The 15,109-nt window shown below is 43.7% G+C and overlaps 1 protein-coding gene across 3 annotated transcripts in view; it reads right to left on the bottom strand.

Moving 5' to 3' along the window:
• LOC129826645 (uncharacterized) overlaps positions 1–15,109 on the bottom strand; it is a 53,223-nt gene that overhangs the window by 19,571 nt on the left and 18,543 nt on the right. For all 3 annotated transcript variants that reach the window (XM_055887599.1, XM_055887598.1, XM_055887600.1), the window contains 7 exons: positions 13,742–13,884; positions 12,056–12,200; positions 10,867–11,817; positions 2,954–6,499; positions 1,227–1,385; positions 648–790; positions 286–418 (listed from right to left, as the gene is read on the bottom strand). In XM_055887599.1, coding sequence (XP_055743574.1) covers positions 286–418; positions 648–790; positions 1,227–1,385; positions 2,954–6,499; positions 10,867–11,817; positions 12,056–12,200; positions 13,742–13,884 — 5,220 coding nt within the window. The remainder of the gene's footprint in view (positions 1–285; positions 419–647; positions 791–1,226; positions 1,386–2,953; positions 6,500–10,866; positions 11,818–12,055; positions 12,201–13,741; positions 13,885–15,109) is intronic.

Here is a 15,109-nt window from a genome sequence, read left to right as displayed (position 1 = left end):
GTAACATGTTTCAAGTTAAACTGTAGTTAGTTTGTATCCTGTTTCGTGAATGATTACTGTGAGTATTAATGGAGTTTAGTCCATGAAACTGTGTGTATGCTAATTTAGAAAGGTTGACCTGATCAGATAAGAGGAAATTGCCTTGGATCAGAGAGCAGGGTCAGGCCCAGAACAGAAGATGGACGGGTTGTGATTCTGACATCTGGCCACTGGCCCATACTCTGTTCACCATATTGGGCTGCAGCTACCCATACTTGTGTTTAGGTGCTTCGCTAGGTTGCTCACGTTGGACAAAAGGGCCTGGGAATGTGGAGAGGAGTTGTTTGATGTCGTCGTGGCAGGCTAGGTCTACAGCAGTCTGGCCCAGAGCGTTTTTGTCTTGAGGGTTTGCGCCATACTGGAGAAGAATCTGCACTACCTGAGGGCCTCAACGCAGGGGGGGCATTTCAGCCTCACATTATCAAACAATATTGATAGAAATGTTAATGATGAAAAACACACAATTCACAAAAATAAAAGGACACTATATATTCAGACATGAAGTTGGGAATAATTTGAGGTTTGATTCTCAACGGGCATACAATACAAATCCGAGTGTCAGTAGATCATAATCAACGCGAGCGTATCAATCAGAGTATGTAGCGTACCTTGTAGTGTCCTGAGGCAGCAGCATCATGTAGAGGAGCGAGGCCCTCCAGACCTCTACTGGTAACATCAGCCCCAGCCTGCAGTAGCTCCTTGACCACAGCATCGAAGCCTGTAGCACTGGCCTCATGCAGCGCCGTCCAGCCTGGCACACGCACACACACACAGGTTGCGATGCATTATAAGCATTCGTCGTCATTTACAAACAGTGATAAAGGCATAAAAGGATTGTGTAACTAAGTGTATTAATGGACAGAGAGAAAGACACAACGGTAAAAAAATAGTAAAAGAGGACTGGTTTCCCCCTCAAAAAAATTGGGATTATGTTGGGGATCAGTTTGATTTTATATGAAAAAGGTTGTCATTTTTCAGTACTGTACTGGGGAACGAAAGCAACCATGGATCTGACCAGATATGTTTTGTAAATTGTATATTTTATTTTGATAGTTTTGTATTGATGTGTGTTTTGTATTGTGCAGGGCTCGTTTGAAGAAGAAAAAAATACACTTGGTTTCAATGACACCCTGTTAAAAAATAAAGGTGAATAAAAATGAAATAGTAGAGTCTGGGCTGTTACAAACCTGCGTGATCTATCTGATTGACATTTAGGCCTGCTTCCAGAAGGCCTCTCACTAGAGCCAGGTCTCCTTTCTTGCATGCCAGGTGAAGGTGGCTCTCTCCCATACTGTTTCTCTTGTGGAGATTCCGCAAGGGAATCTTTGTGCCATGCATGTGACCTACTGATAAAACATTGATAGAAAGACGAGCATATAAATAAAATATGTATGAAATATAAATAAAATATGATTGATCAAGGTGACAACAATGGGAAAGTCACAGACACAGAATTATGTAAGATGTTCTATTTGATACAATATTTTACTATCTGTTTGCCATACATATTTGGATATTGACCAAGTTATCATAATTTTGGCTCTGTACGTCAACTTTCAGCAGACTTCCAGCTTTAATTTGAGGGTATGTACATCCAAATCAGGTGAACGGTATAGGAATTACAGCATTTTTTATTTGTGGTCCTCCCCCCCTTTTAAGGGACCAAATGTAATTGGCTGCTCAGCTGTTCCATGGTCATGTGTGTGTTATTCCCTCATTAGTTCATTCACAAATAAGCAGATAAAAGGTCTAGAGTTGATTTCAAGTGTGACATTTGCATTTGAAATCTGTTGCCAAAGGCCAAAGAGCTGTCACTGCCAGTGAAGCAAGCCATCATTAGACTGAACAATCAAAACAAACCAATCAGAGAGATAGCAAAACCATTAGGTGTGGCCAAATGTATTTTATTTATTTAACTACCCGGATGACGCTGGGCCGATTGTGCGCCGCCCTATGGGACTCCCAACCACGGCCGGTTGCGATACAGCCTGGAATAAAACCAGGGTCTGTAGTGACGCCTCCAGCACTGAGATGTAGTGCCTTAGACCACTGCGCCACTCGGGAGCACCAAATCAACTATTTGGTACATTCTAAAAAGAACGTACTGGTGAGCTCAGGAACACAAAAAGGCCCAGAAGACCACGGAAAACAACTGTTCTTCTTGGGCATGTATGGCTGCCAATGGAATTGGTTCCCTTGTATTTATTGATGATATGACTGCTGACAAAAGCAGTAGGATGAATTCTGAAGTGTTTAGGGATATATTATCTGCTCAGATTCAGCCAAATGCTTCAAAACTCGTGCAGATGGACAATGCAACTCACAGTGCAGATGGACAATGACCCGAAGCAAACTGCGAAAGCAACCCAATACTTTTTTAAGACAAAGAATTGGAATGTTCTGCAATGGCCAAGTCAATTACTTGACCTGAATCTAATTGAGCATGTATTTCACTTGCTGAAGGCAAAATGCCCCAAGAACAAGCAGGAACTGAAGACAGCTGCAGTAAAGGCCTGGCAGAGAATCACCAGGGAAGAAACCCAGCATCTGGTAATGTCTATGGGTTCCAGTCTTCAGGCAGTCATTGACCGTAAAGGATTTGCAACTAAGTATTAAAACTCACCATTTAATTTATGATCATGTTAGTTTGTCCAATTACTTTTGGAGCCCCTAAAATTGTGGGGACCACATAAAAAGTGCTGTAATTCCTACACCGTTCACCCGATTTGGATGTAAATATCCTCAAATTAACTTTAATCTCAACCTTGATAGTCAAATCCATTGTGGTGGCGTACAGAACCAAAATAATAATACCTTGGTCAATGTGCAAATATTTATGGACCTGACTGTATTTATGAATCGAATGAACAATGTTGAAAAAGTGAATCTATTCATAAATACAATATTCCAATACCTGAACTAGACGAGGTATCAGCACCACCTGTTGTGTAACTAGTACTGGTGTTTTGTGATGCCCAAGGGTTTGGCTTTGGCTTTGGTTTCAACAACAGCTTGGCCTGCCTCTTGCCAGGTCTGGCTCTACTGCTCTTGGCTTTCCTCTTGTGTTGACTACAGCTGTTATGCTGTTTGGCGCTGCCCGTATCACTTTGCATAGTGTTCATCTCTGGTTCATCTTCCTTCACACCGTCCTTCGCTTGGCAGCTATCTAAAGCGGGTAACAGGCTAGTGGAGTCCTCCATTACAGTAGTAGTATATCCATTACCATTCCTCTCACACGCCTCAGAGTAATCTATTAATGGATCTAAAGTCTCAACTTCAGCCCCGGGGGTTTGGTTTTCTACTTCTCTCACTTGATCTTGGACGGAACCAATTGTCGCTTCTGAATCAAGTTGAACATGAGCTTTCGCCACCTCCTCCTTTTCAACTTGTCCCAGATCATTGTTCTTGGTCTCTGCTTGGTCCAGCTCAGACACCACGGTGCAGTCAGAGTCAACGAAGCTGTCAGCACCATTGTCTTTATTGTCTGAAGACAAAGTGTTGTCAGTAGTAGAAGCATCCGGGTCTCTAGACTCTCTGTGTGTTACAGAGCCTCCCTCACAATGTCCACCATCAATATGACATGTCTCACCATCTCTACCAGTCGCAGGAGCCATGGTCTCTCTGTCCAGTCCGTCTCCAATCAGCTGGAGATAGAGACCAGTGCATTTTAGCAGGTTGGCTTTTAAACCAACATCTGATCCAATGGGAGAAGCTTTGGGGATTTGACTTGCTCTCTGCATAAACAGTGTATCGATATTGGTCTCTGTACACTCTGATATCTCCACAGGCCCGTGGAGCTCCTCAGCCACTAGGAGGGATGGTGAGCTAGTGTTGCAAGAGCCAAGATATTCATCATTATCATCCTCCATCGCTGATGGTGCCTCTACTGGTCGTGTCTGCTTCTCGTCGACAATGGAAGCTTGTCTTGTGACATCCAGGTGTGCTGTTGTTGTTGTTGTTGTAGCGTCTGAATAAGGCGGAAGAAGAGACACGCTACACTGATCATCAATAAATGGAGATGATGCCCCAGCCACACAGGTATTCACAGTGTCAGTGGTTTCCAAAGGGACAGGTGCTCTGGACAGGGACAGGTGTTCAACAAGTGAGAGGTTGTCTATAAGGGTACAGCAGGTGTCATCCTGGTCCATTAGCCTCAGGTCAACCTCTACCCCAGATCTGGTGTTGTCCATGGGGTCAATCTCTGGCCTAGCAGGTCGGTGGATGAGGGTGACCTTTGACTTATCGGTGGAGATGCTGTTTCTTGTGGCATCCAATCCAGCTAGCGGCACTGAGGCTTCAGGACATGTATTCTGGTCAGGGTTTTGACTGATTTCCTCTGCCCAGATAGTGTTATTGTGTTGGTATCTGTCAGCACTCGTTGTTGAGTTAAAATTGAAATATTCACCTAGATTGAACCCTGCTTCATCTGTGTGGTCAGTATGCTGGGAAAGATGCCCCTCTTGAGTTAGAGTTAGCTCCTCTCTCTGGAAATGGTCCGTATGCTGGGAGAGATTCCTATCTAGAGTGATCTCCTCTCTCTGGCAGTGGTCAGTATGCTGGGAGAGATTCCTATCTAGAGTGATCTCCTCTCTCTGGCAGTGGTCAGTATGCTGGGAGAGATTCCTATCTAGAGTGATCTCCTCTCTCTGGCAGTGGTCAGTATGCTGGGAGAGATTCCTATCTAGAGTGATCTCCTCTCTCTGGCAGTGGTCAGTATGCTGGGAGAGATAACTATCTAGAGTGATCTCCTCTCTCTGGCAGTGGTCCGTATGCTGGGAGAGATTCCTATCTAGAGTGATCTCCTCTCTCTGGCAGTGGTTCGTATGCTGGGAGAGATTCCTATCTAGAGTGATCTCCTCTCTCTGGCTCTGGCAATGGTCCGTATGCTGGGAGAGTTTCCTATCTAGAGTGATCTCTTCTCTCTGGTTCTGGTCAGTATGATGGGAGAGATTCCTATCTAGAGTGATCTCCTCTCTCTGGCTCTGGCAGTGGTCAGTATGCTGGGAGAGATTCCTATCTAGAGTGATCTCCTCTCTCTGGCTCTGGTCAGTATGCTGGGAGAGATTCCTATCTAGAGTGATCTCCTCTCTCTGGCTCTGGCAGTGGTCAGTATGCTGGGAGAGATTCCTATCTAGAGTGATCTCCTCTCTCTGGCTCTGGCAGTGGTCAGTATGCTGGGAGAGTTTCCTATCTAGAGTGATCTCTTCTCTCTGGCTCTGGTCAGTATGCTGGGAGAGATTCCTATCTAGAGTGATCTCCTCTCTCTGGCTCTGGTCAGTATGCTGGGAGAGATTCCTATCTAGAGTGATCTCCTCTCTCTGGCTCTGGCAGTGGTCAGTATGCTGGGAGAGATTCCTATCTAGAGTGATCTCCTCTCTCTGGCTCTGGCAGTGGTCAGTATGCTGGGAGAGATTCCTATCTAGAGTGATCTCCTCTCTCTGGCTCTGGTCAGTATGCTGGGAGAGATTCCTATCTAGAGTGATTTCCTCTCTCTGGCTCTGGTCAGTATGCTGGGAGAGATTCCTATCTAGAGTGATCTCCTCTCTCTGGCTCTGGCAGTGGTCAGTATGCTGGGAGAGTTTCCTATCTAGAGTGATCTCCTCTCTCTGGCTCTGGTCAGTATGCTGGGAGAGATTCCTATCTAGAGTGATCTCCTCTCTCTGGCTCTGGCAGTGGTCAGTATACTGGGAGAGACCCCCATCTTGAGTTAGAGTGATCTCCTCTCTCTGGCTCTGGTCAGTATGCTGGGAGAGATTCCCATCTTGAGTTAGAGTGATCTCCTCTCTCTGGCAGTGGTCAGTATGCTGGGAGAGATTCCTATCTAGAGTGATCTCCTCTCTCTGGCTCTGGCAGTGGTCAGTATGCTGGGAGAGATTCCTATCTAGAGTGATCTCTCTCTGGCTCTGGTCAGTATGCTGGGAGAGATTCCTATCTAGAGTGATCTCCTCTCTCTGGCTCTGGTCAGTATGCTGGGAGAGATTCCCATCTTGAGTTAGAGTTAGCTCCTCTGAGGATTTGGTCATTTCCTGCTTTTCTGTGTTACATTTCTTTCCTTCCTCTTTTCCTTTGAAATCTGCTGTCTCCAGAAGAAAACCTGCACTTCGACTTCTCAACACAACCGAATCAACAGAGTCATGAAGACTTCCTGTTGTCGCCTGACCATTTCCTGTCTGGGCCGCCAATAGAACACTGTCTAGGTCGAACGGGTTGCTCTGCAGGAGCAAATCAAAGATATCCTTCCGTTTGGTGGTGATGCGTTTAATGACTTTTCTAGGTGTGGATGTGTCTGATAAAATGGCGTGATTAGGCCTCGAGTCTTCTTCCCCTGCCTGGTCCTCCAGGTTCCTCTTCATAGCTGGTGCTGTAGACCGCGTCACATCCTGGACAGAAGGTAGTGGACGGTTTGGACCAGTAGAGCCATCACCATGAGGCTCCTCTTTCTCTCCCAAGACCCCTGCAACTGAGCACAAAACACCTAATTAAAAAACAATATACACAAAAAAGATGGTTTGGTAAACACCTTAATAATAAGTCTGTCCAACAATCAATTTATCACTGACGTTCAGGAGTGGGGAAAAAGGTTAAGCATTGTAGGTGTCAAGTGTTGTGTTTAACTGCAGAAAATGGCCAACATTGACGAAGCAACATGTCAACTTTAATAGCAAAAAAGCACTTTATAATTTCAGGATGATCTCTTAACATTAACAAGTATTATAATACAATAGAAGGAGAAACGTTGAACGTGAGCTTACAAATAAATACTTACAAAGATACTTTGTTACACTTTTTTTTTTTGAATTGTACCAGGTAATGTAGCTACTCTACAAAAACATTATACATTTTATACAATATATTATCCCAATGTCACAAACATTTAACACATCACAAATGTTTAAAGGTATTCTTTGTGAAAAAATAACTTGGAGAAAATATACTCAACAAACATGCACATAATCTTTAAAAACTAAACACAAGACAAAACTGAATTAATTTAAAAAACCTTTGAATCCAATATGATCAACATTCATAAGACTGAGAAAGGTTTTTGCTACAGTTTCAACTGGGACAATAGACAAAACACGACAACAAATGTGATGTCATAGACGAAACACAACAACAAATGTGATTTCATAGACAAAACACGACAACAAATGTGATGTCATAGACAAAACACGACAACAAATGTGATGTCATAGAAGAAACAGAACAACAAATGTGATGTCATAGACGAAATACAACAACAAATGTGATGTCATAGAAGAAACACGACAACAAATGTGATGGCATAGAAGAAACATGACAACAAATGTGATGTCATAGACAAAATACATCAACAAATGTGATGTCATAGACGAAATACAACAACAAATGTGATGGCATAGTGAAACACAACAACAAATGTGATGTCATAGACGACACACAACAACAAGCTATAATCCAGCTCAACCAGAGTCCTCCCTGTTCCTCACAGCTCCCTCTCTGTAGAACTCCAGCGTGGTTTCATGAGTCCAGTCTTCTGTTTCATCCGACGAGAAGTTAAAAACCTCTCCTGTGTAGTCAACGGTCTCGTCACTCTCGCTGTCACTAATAGCAACACTGTTCTTTCCCTGTACCTCTAGATCAGGGTTGGGGACATAGAGCGGACTCCTTCTCCTCAGGACCTCTGGGATTGGTTGAGGGCGAGGAGGAGAGGTTTTTCTGGTGGCCAGGTCTGTATGGGGACCATAGAAATCGAATCACTAGAAACGACAAAGCCCTGACCAATAGTAAAAAAATAAATGTTAATTTTGTATTTAAAAAAAATGTTCTCCCCAATTTCATGGTATCCACATGATCATCTGATGATTTATCACTCCAGTGTTAATCTGCTAAATTGTAATTATTCGATTTATTGCCTACCTCATGCCTTTTGCACACATTGTATATAGATTCTCTTTTTTTTCTACCATGTTATTGACTTGTTTATTGTTTACTCCATGTGTAACTCTGTGTTGTTGTCTGTTCACACTGCTATGCTTTATCTTGGCCAGGTCGCAGTTGCAAATGAGAACTTGTTCTCAACTAGCCTACCTGGTTAAATAAAGGTGAAAAAAAAAAAAAAAAAAAAAAAACAGACACAGCAAACCTTTTTGCCACAGCTCGCATTGATGTGCCATCCTGGATGAACTGCACTACCTGAGCCACTTGTGTGGGTTGTAGACTCCGTCTCATGCTACCACTAGAGTGAGAGCACCGCCAGCATTCAAAAGTGACCAAAACATCAGCCAGGAAGCATAGGAACTGAGAAGTGGTCTGTGGTCACCACCTGCAGAATCACTCCTTTTTTGGGGGTGTCTTGCTAATTGCCTATAATTTCCACCTTTTGTCTATTCCATTTGCACAACAGCATGTGAAATGTATTGTCAATCAGTGTTGCTTCCTAAGTGGACAGTTTGATTTCACAGAAGTGTGATTGACTTGGAGTTACATTGTGTTGTTTAAGTGTTCCCTTTATTTTTTTGAGCAGTGTATAAATCATTTAAAATGTCTTACATTAAGCAAACCAGACGACACAATTTTCTTGATTTTTTTAATTTACGGATAGCCAGGGTCACAGCTCAACACTCAGACATAATTTACAAACGAAGCACTTGTGTTTAGTGATTCCGTCAGATCAGAGACAATGGGAACGACCAGGGATATTCTCTTGATAAGTGTGTGAATTGGATATTTTTCCTGTCCTGCTAAGCATTCAAAATGTAACGAGTACTTTTGGGTGTCAGGAAAACGTAAGGAGTAAAATACATTATTTTCTTTAGGAATGTAGAGGAGTAAAAGTTGTCAAAAATATAAATAGTAAAGTAAAGTACAGATACCCTAAAAAATGAGAAAAGTATTACTTAAAAGTATTTTTACTAAAGTACTTTACACCACTGCTACAGCCCTATATCACTACAGCCCTACAGCAGAACTACAGCCCAACAACACTACAGCATCACTACAGCCCAACATCACTACAGCAGCACTACAGCCCAACATCACTACAGCAGCACTACAGCCCTACATCACTACAGCAGCACTACAGCCCTACAGCAGCACTACATCACTACAGCAGAACTACAGCCCAACATCACTACAGCCCTACATCACTACAGCAGCACTACAGCCCTACAGCAGCACTACAGCCCTACATTACTACAGCAGAACTACAGCACTACATCACTACAGCAGAACTACAGCACTACATCACTACAGCAGAACTACATCACTACAGCAGAACTACAGCACTACATCACTACAGCAGCACTACAGTACTACAGCACTACATCACTACAGCAGAACTACAGCACTACATCACTACAGCAGAACTACATCACTACAGCAGCACTACATCACTACAGCAGAACTACAGCACTACATCACTACAGCAGAACTACAGCACTACATCACTACAGCAGAACTACAGAACTACATCACTACAGCAGAACTACAGCACTACATCACTACAGCAGAACTACAGAACTACATCACTACAGCAGAACTACAGAACTACATCACTACAGCAGAACTAGAGCACTACATCACTACAGCAGCACTACACCCCTACATCACTATAGCAGCACTACATCACTATAGCACTACATCATTACAGCCCTACATCACTACATCATTACAGCCCTACATCACTACAGCAGCACTACAGCCCTACATCACTACAGCAGCACTACATCACTATAGCACTACATCATTACAGCCCTACATCACTACAGCACTACATCACTATAGCACTACATCATTACAGCCCTACATCACTACAGCCCTACATCACTACAGCAGCACTACATCACTATAGCACTACATCATTACAGCCCTACATCATTACAGCACTACATCACTATAGCACTACATCACTATAGCACTACATCACTACAGCCCTACATCACTACAGCAGCACTACAGCCCTACATCACTACAGCAGCACTACAGTACTACATCACTACAGCAGCACTACATCACTATAGCACTACATCATTACAGCCCTACATCACTACATCAGCACTACAGCCCTACATCACTACAGCAGCCCTACATCACTACAGCAGCACTACAGCAGCACTACATCACTATAGCACTACATCATTACAGCCCTACATCACTACAGCAGCACTACAGCCCTACATCACTACAGCAGCACTACAGTACTACATCACTACAGCAGCACTACATCACTATAGCACTACATCATTACAGCCCTACATCACTACAGCAGCACTACAGCCCTACATCACTACAGCAGCACTACAGCCCTACATCACTACAGCAGAACTACAGCCCTACATCACTACAGCAGAACTACAGCCCTACATCACTACATCACTAAATCACTACAGCAGCACTACATCACTACTGCAGCACTACAGTACTACATAACTACATCACTACAGCAGCACTACATCACTACATCACTACAGCAGCACTACAGCCCTACATCACTACAGCAGCACTACATCACTACAGCAGCACTACATCACTACTGCAGCACTACAGCCCTACATCATTACAGCCCTACATCACTACAGTACTACATCACTACTACAGCCCTAAATCACTACAGCCCTACATCACTACAGTACTACTACAGCCCTACATCACTACAGCCCTAAATCACTAGAGCCCTACATCATTACAGCCCTACATCACTACAGTACTACATCACTACTACAGCCCTACATCACTACTACAGCCCTACATCACTACAGCACTACATCATTACAGCCCTACATCACTACAGCCCATACATAGACATGACAGTTTTCACAGAGACACGCAGACAACTGGTTCAAATACCTTTAGTAGAGGTTGTTGTGCATCTCTGCTGGTCAGTGTTGCTGGTATCAGACCTGGTTGTTGTGCATATCTGCTGGTCAGTGTTGCTGGTTTCAGACCTGGTTGTTGTGCGTCTCTGCTGGTCAGTGTTGCTGGTTTCAGACCTGGTTGGTGTGCATATCTGGTCAGTGTTGCTGGTTTCAGACCTGGTTGGTGTGCATATCTGGTCAGTGTTGCTGGTTTCAGACCTGGTTGGTGTGCATATCTGGTCAGTGTTGCAGGTTTCAGACCTGGTTGTTGTGCGTATCTGCTGGTCAGTGTTGCAGGTTTCAGACCTGGTTGTTGCACGTCTCTGCTGGTCAGTGTTGCTGGTTTCAGACCTGGTTGATGTGCGTCTCTGCTGGTCAGTGTTGCTGGTTTCAGACCTGGTTGTTGTGCGTCTCTGCTGGTCAGTGTTGCTGGTTTCAGACCTGGTTGGTGTGCGTCTCTGCTGGTCAGTGTTGCTGGTTTCAGACCTGGTTGGTGTGCGTCTCTGCTGGTCAGTGTTGCAGGTTTCAGACCTGGTTGATGTGCGTCTCTGCTGGTCAGTGTTTCTGGTTTCAGACCTGGTTGTTGTGCGTCTCTGCTGGTCAGTGTTGCTGGTTTCAGACCTGGTTGATGTGCGTCTCTGCTGGTCAGTGTTGCTGGTTTCAGATCTGGTTGTTGTGCGTCTCTGCTGGTCAGTGTTTCTGGTTTCAGACCTGGTTGTTGTGCGTCTCTGCTGGTCAGTGTTGCTGGTTTCAGACCTGGTTGATGTGCGTCTCTGCTGGTCAGTGTTGCTGGTTTCAGAACTGGCTGTTGCGCGTCTCTGCTGATATCTCTCCTGGTCAGTGCTGGTCTGATCTGCTTGAACTGGTAACCTCCTGAGCTTCCTCTCTGTTCCACTTTGGGACGGGCTGAGTTGGGACGAGTCTGCCGGTCGTTTTGTTGGTGCTAGGACAAACAGAACAGAACAAGACAGGGGTGAGTTTCCTGGAAGCTTTGTAGGATTAAGATCACCTTGTCACTGGACCAAAAATGACAGCGCTACAAAGCTTTTAGGAAACTCACCCAAGCATAGAACAATATAGCTTTACCATGACATAATATAGAAAAGAGCAAAACATTTGGTAGAAACCTAAACCAAAGAAACAACAGAATAACATGTCTTCGTTTATGGACAGGTCCAGACCTGCTAGTGCCTTTCTCTTGTTCTTGGGGATGTTTTTCTCCAGGAGTTTAATCAGACAGGGTTCTGTGGTGTTGCTATAGGCTGTCTGTCCATTGTTGTTCTTCAGTAGAGGGTCTGCCCCGTGCTTCAACAGCAACTCCGCTATCTGGGACACACAAAGCAAAACAAATATTATCTTACAGTGGTAAGAAAAAGTATGTGAACCCTTTGGAATTACCTGGATTTCTGCATAAATTCGTCATCAAATTTCATCTAAGTCACAATAATAGACAAACATAGTGTGCTTAAACTAATAACACACAAATTATTGCATTTTTCTTGTCTATATTGAATACATAATTTAAACCTTCACAGTGTAGGTTGGAACAAGTATGTGAACCCCACCTAGGCTAATGACTTCTACAAAAGCTCATTGGAGTCAGGAGTCGGCTAACCTGGAGTCCAATCAATGAGACGAGATTGGAGACGTTGGTTAGAGCTGCCTTGCCCTATAAAAACACTCACAACATGTGAGTTTGCTATTCACAAGAAGCATTGCCTGATGTGAACCATGCCTCGAACAAAAGAGATCTCAGAAGACCTAAGATTAAGAATTGTTGACTTGCATGAAGCTGGAAAGGGTTATAAAAGTATCTCTAAAAGCCTTGATGTTCATCAGTCCACAGTAAGACAAATTGTCTATAAATGGAGAAAGTTCAGCAATGTTACTACTCTCCCTAGGAGTGGCCGTCCTGCAAAGATGACTGCAAGAGCACAGCGCAGAATGCTCAATGAGGTTAAGAAGAATCCTAGTGTCAGCTGAAGACTTACAGAAATCTCTGGAACATGCTAACATCTCTGTTGACGAGTCTACGATACGTAAAACAATAAACAAGAATAGTGCTCACACATTGCTGCACATCTGAAGTTTGTAAAAGTGCACCTGGATGTTCCACAGCGCTACTGGCAAAATATTCTGTGGACAGATGCAACTACAGTGGAGTTGTTTGGGAGGAACACACAACACTATGTGTGGAGAACAAAAGACACAGCACACCAACATCAAAACCTCATCCCAACTGTAAAGTATAGTGGAGGGAGCACCTCAGGGCCTGGACAGCTTGCTATAATCGACAGAAAAATTAATTGCCAAGTTTATCAAGACATTTTTCAGGAGAATGTTAGGCTATCTGTCTGCCAATTGAAGCTCAACAGAAGTTGGGTGATGCAACAGGACAACGACCGAAAAAAACAGAAGTAAATCAACAACAGAATGGCTTCAACAGAAGAAAATACGCCCAGTCAGAGTCCTGACCTCAACCCGATTTAGATGCTGTGGCATGACCTCAAGAGAGCAGTTCACACCAGACATCACAAGAATGTTGCTGAACTGAAAAGGAACGGACCAAAATTCCTCCTGACCGTTGTGCAGGTCTGATCCGCAACTACAGAAAACGTTTGTTTGAGGTTATTGCTGCCAAAGGAGGGTCAACCAGTTATTAAATCCAAGACACTGTGAATGTTTACACGGTGTGTTCAATAGACATGAATAACTATAATTGTGTGTTATTAGTTTAAGCAGACTGTGTTTGTCTATTGTTGTGACTTCACATACTTTTTCTTCCCACTGTATATGCAGCATAAACACACAAGCAAGCCTAGGGCATCAGTGCTAAGAAGAAGAAGACCGAAGTACGGTATATGTACCTGCAGGTGTCCCTGCTCTACAGCATCAAGTAGAGGTGTGGTTCCATTTCCTCCAGTACAGTTGACCAGAGCTCCTGCCTGGATCAGGTACTTACTGATCTCATAGTGACCGTGGGACACTGCCTCGTGAAGAGGAGTCCAACCTGTGAGAAACAATAAAGCAACAACTGATGGTCACAGCATAGAGAGATGCTCTATTCGTTTTATTCAAGTCTGTTTAGGACGAGTGAATTAATTCCTGCATCACTATACACAGGAAATGACCCTACTCATAAAAACAGACAGCAAAAAAGGCAAATGTCCATTTCGATGAACAAAACATTTCTATTCTATTCATTCAGTCTAAAGAAAAATATCAATGAAATTCTAAAGAGGAAACAGTGTCCTTAAATGTACACCCTCCAGTCCAGTGTCCCTAAATGTACCTCCTCCAGTCCAGTGTCCCTAAATGTACCTCCTCCAGTCCAGTGTCCCTAAATGTACCTCCTCCAGTCCAGTGTCCCTGAATGTACCTCCTCCAGTCCAGTGTCCCTAAATGTACCCCCTCCAGTCCAGTGTCCCTAAATGTACCTCCTCCAGTCCAGTGTCCCTAAATGTACCTCCTCCAGTCCAGTGTCCCTAAATGTACCTCCTCCGGTCCAGTGTCCCTAAATGTACCTCCTCCGGTCCAGTGTCCCTAAATGTACATCCTGCGGTCCAGTGTCCCTAAATGTACCTCCTCCAGTCCAGTGTCCCTAAATGTACCTCCTCCAGTCCAGTGTCCCTAAATGTACCTCCTCCAGTCCAGTGTCCCTAAATGTACCCCCTCCAGTCCAGTGTCTTACCTGCATACAGGGCCTAAATTAACGTTTTGGTCCACCAGCCACTGTGGCTGGTAGATTTTAAAATCTACCAGCCACTCAGATTTTTTACTACCAGCCTATTTAAAAAAAAAATTCTGCTAAATTTATACCAACAACACACACCATAAATGTATATGCACGCTTTGTAATATTTCTAACACAATACATGTATTACCTGTAAGAAGTAATGTGGTATATTGTTTAACATAATTTCATTTTTTGTGACCCGAGTCTTTTAACCAAAATATCACAGATGAGACAAAAAAAATTCACCTGTCCCTTTAAGGGCGGGAGGTTACCTTGGTAACGCGACTCAGACGTGTTTGTGCCTGTGAGATTGAGGGTCTGACCAGTAGCAGCCTTGTCTTCTCTAACAGTTGAAACTCAAACAGTGAAAAATAACATTGCTTGTGAACAAAACAAATAAATAGCCAAGAAACACAAGAACAAAGTCTCACTTCAGTAGACTTTAGTTTCAAGTGAATTAGACCAACTTTTATGCCTGTAAGCAGCGCTTCTAAAATGT

This window comes from Salvelinus fontinalis, chromosome 28, assembly GCF_029448725.1.
Source record: "Salvelinus fontinalis isolate EN_2023a chromosome 28, ASM2944872v1, whole genome shotgun sequence".
Classification (NCBI taxonomy): Eukaryota; Metazoa; Chordata; class Actinopteri; order Salmoniformes; family Salmonidae; genus Salvelinus; species Salvelinus fontinalis.
Note: the sequence above shows the minus strand (reverse complement) of the source record. Positions and strands in the feature narration are given on the sequence as shown.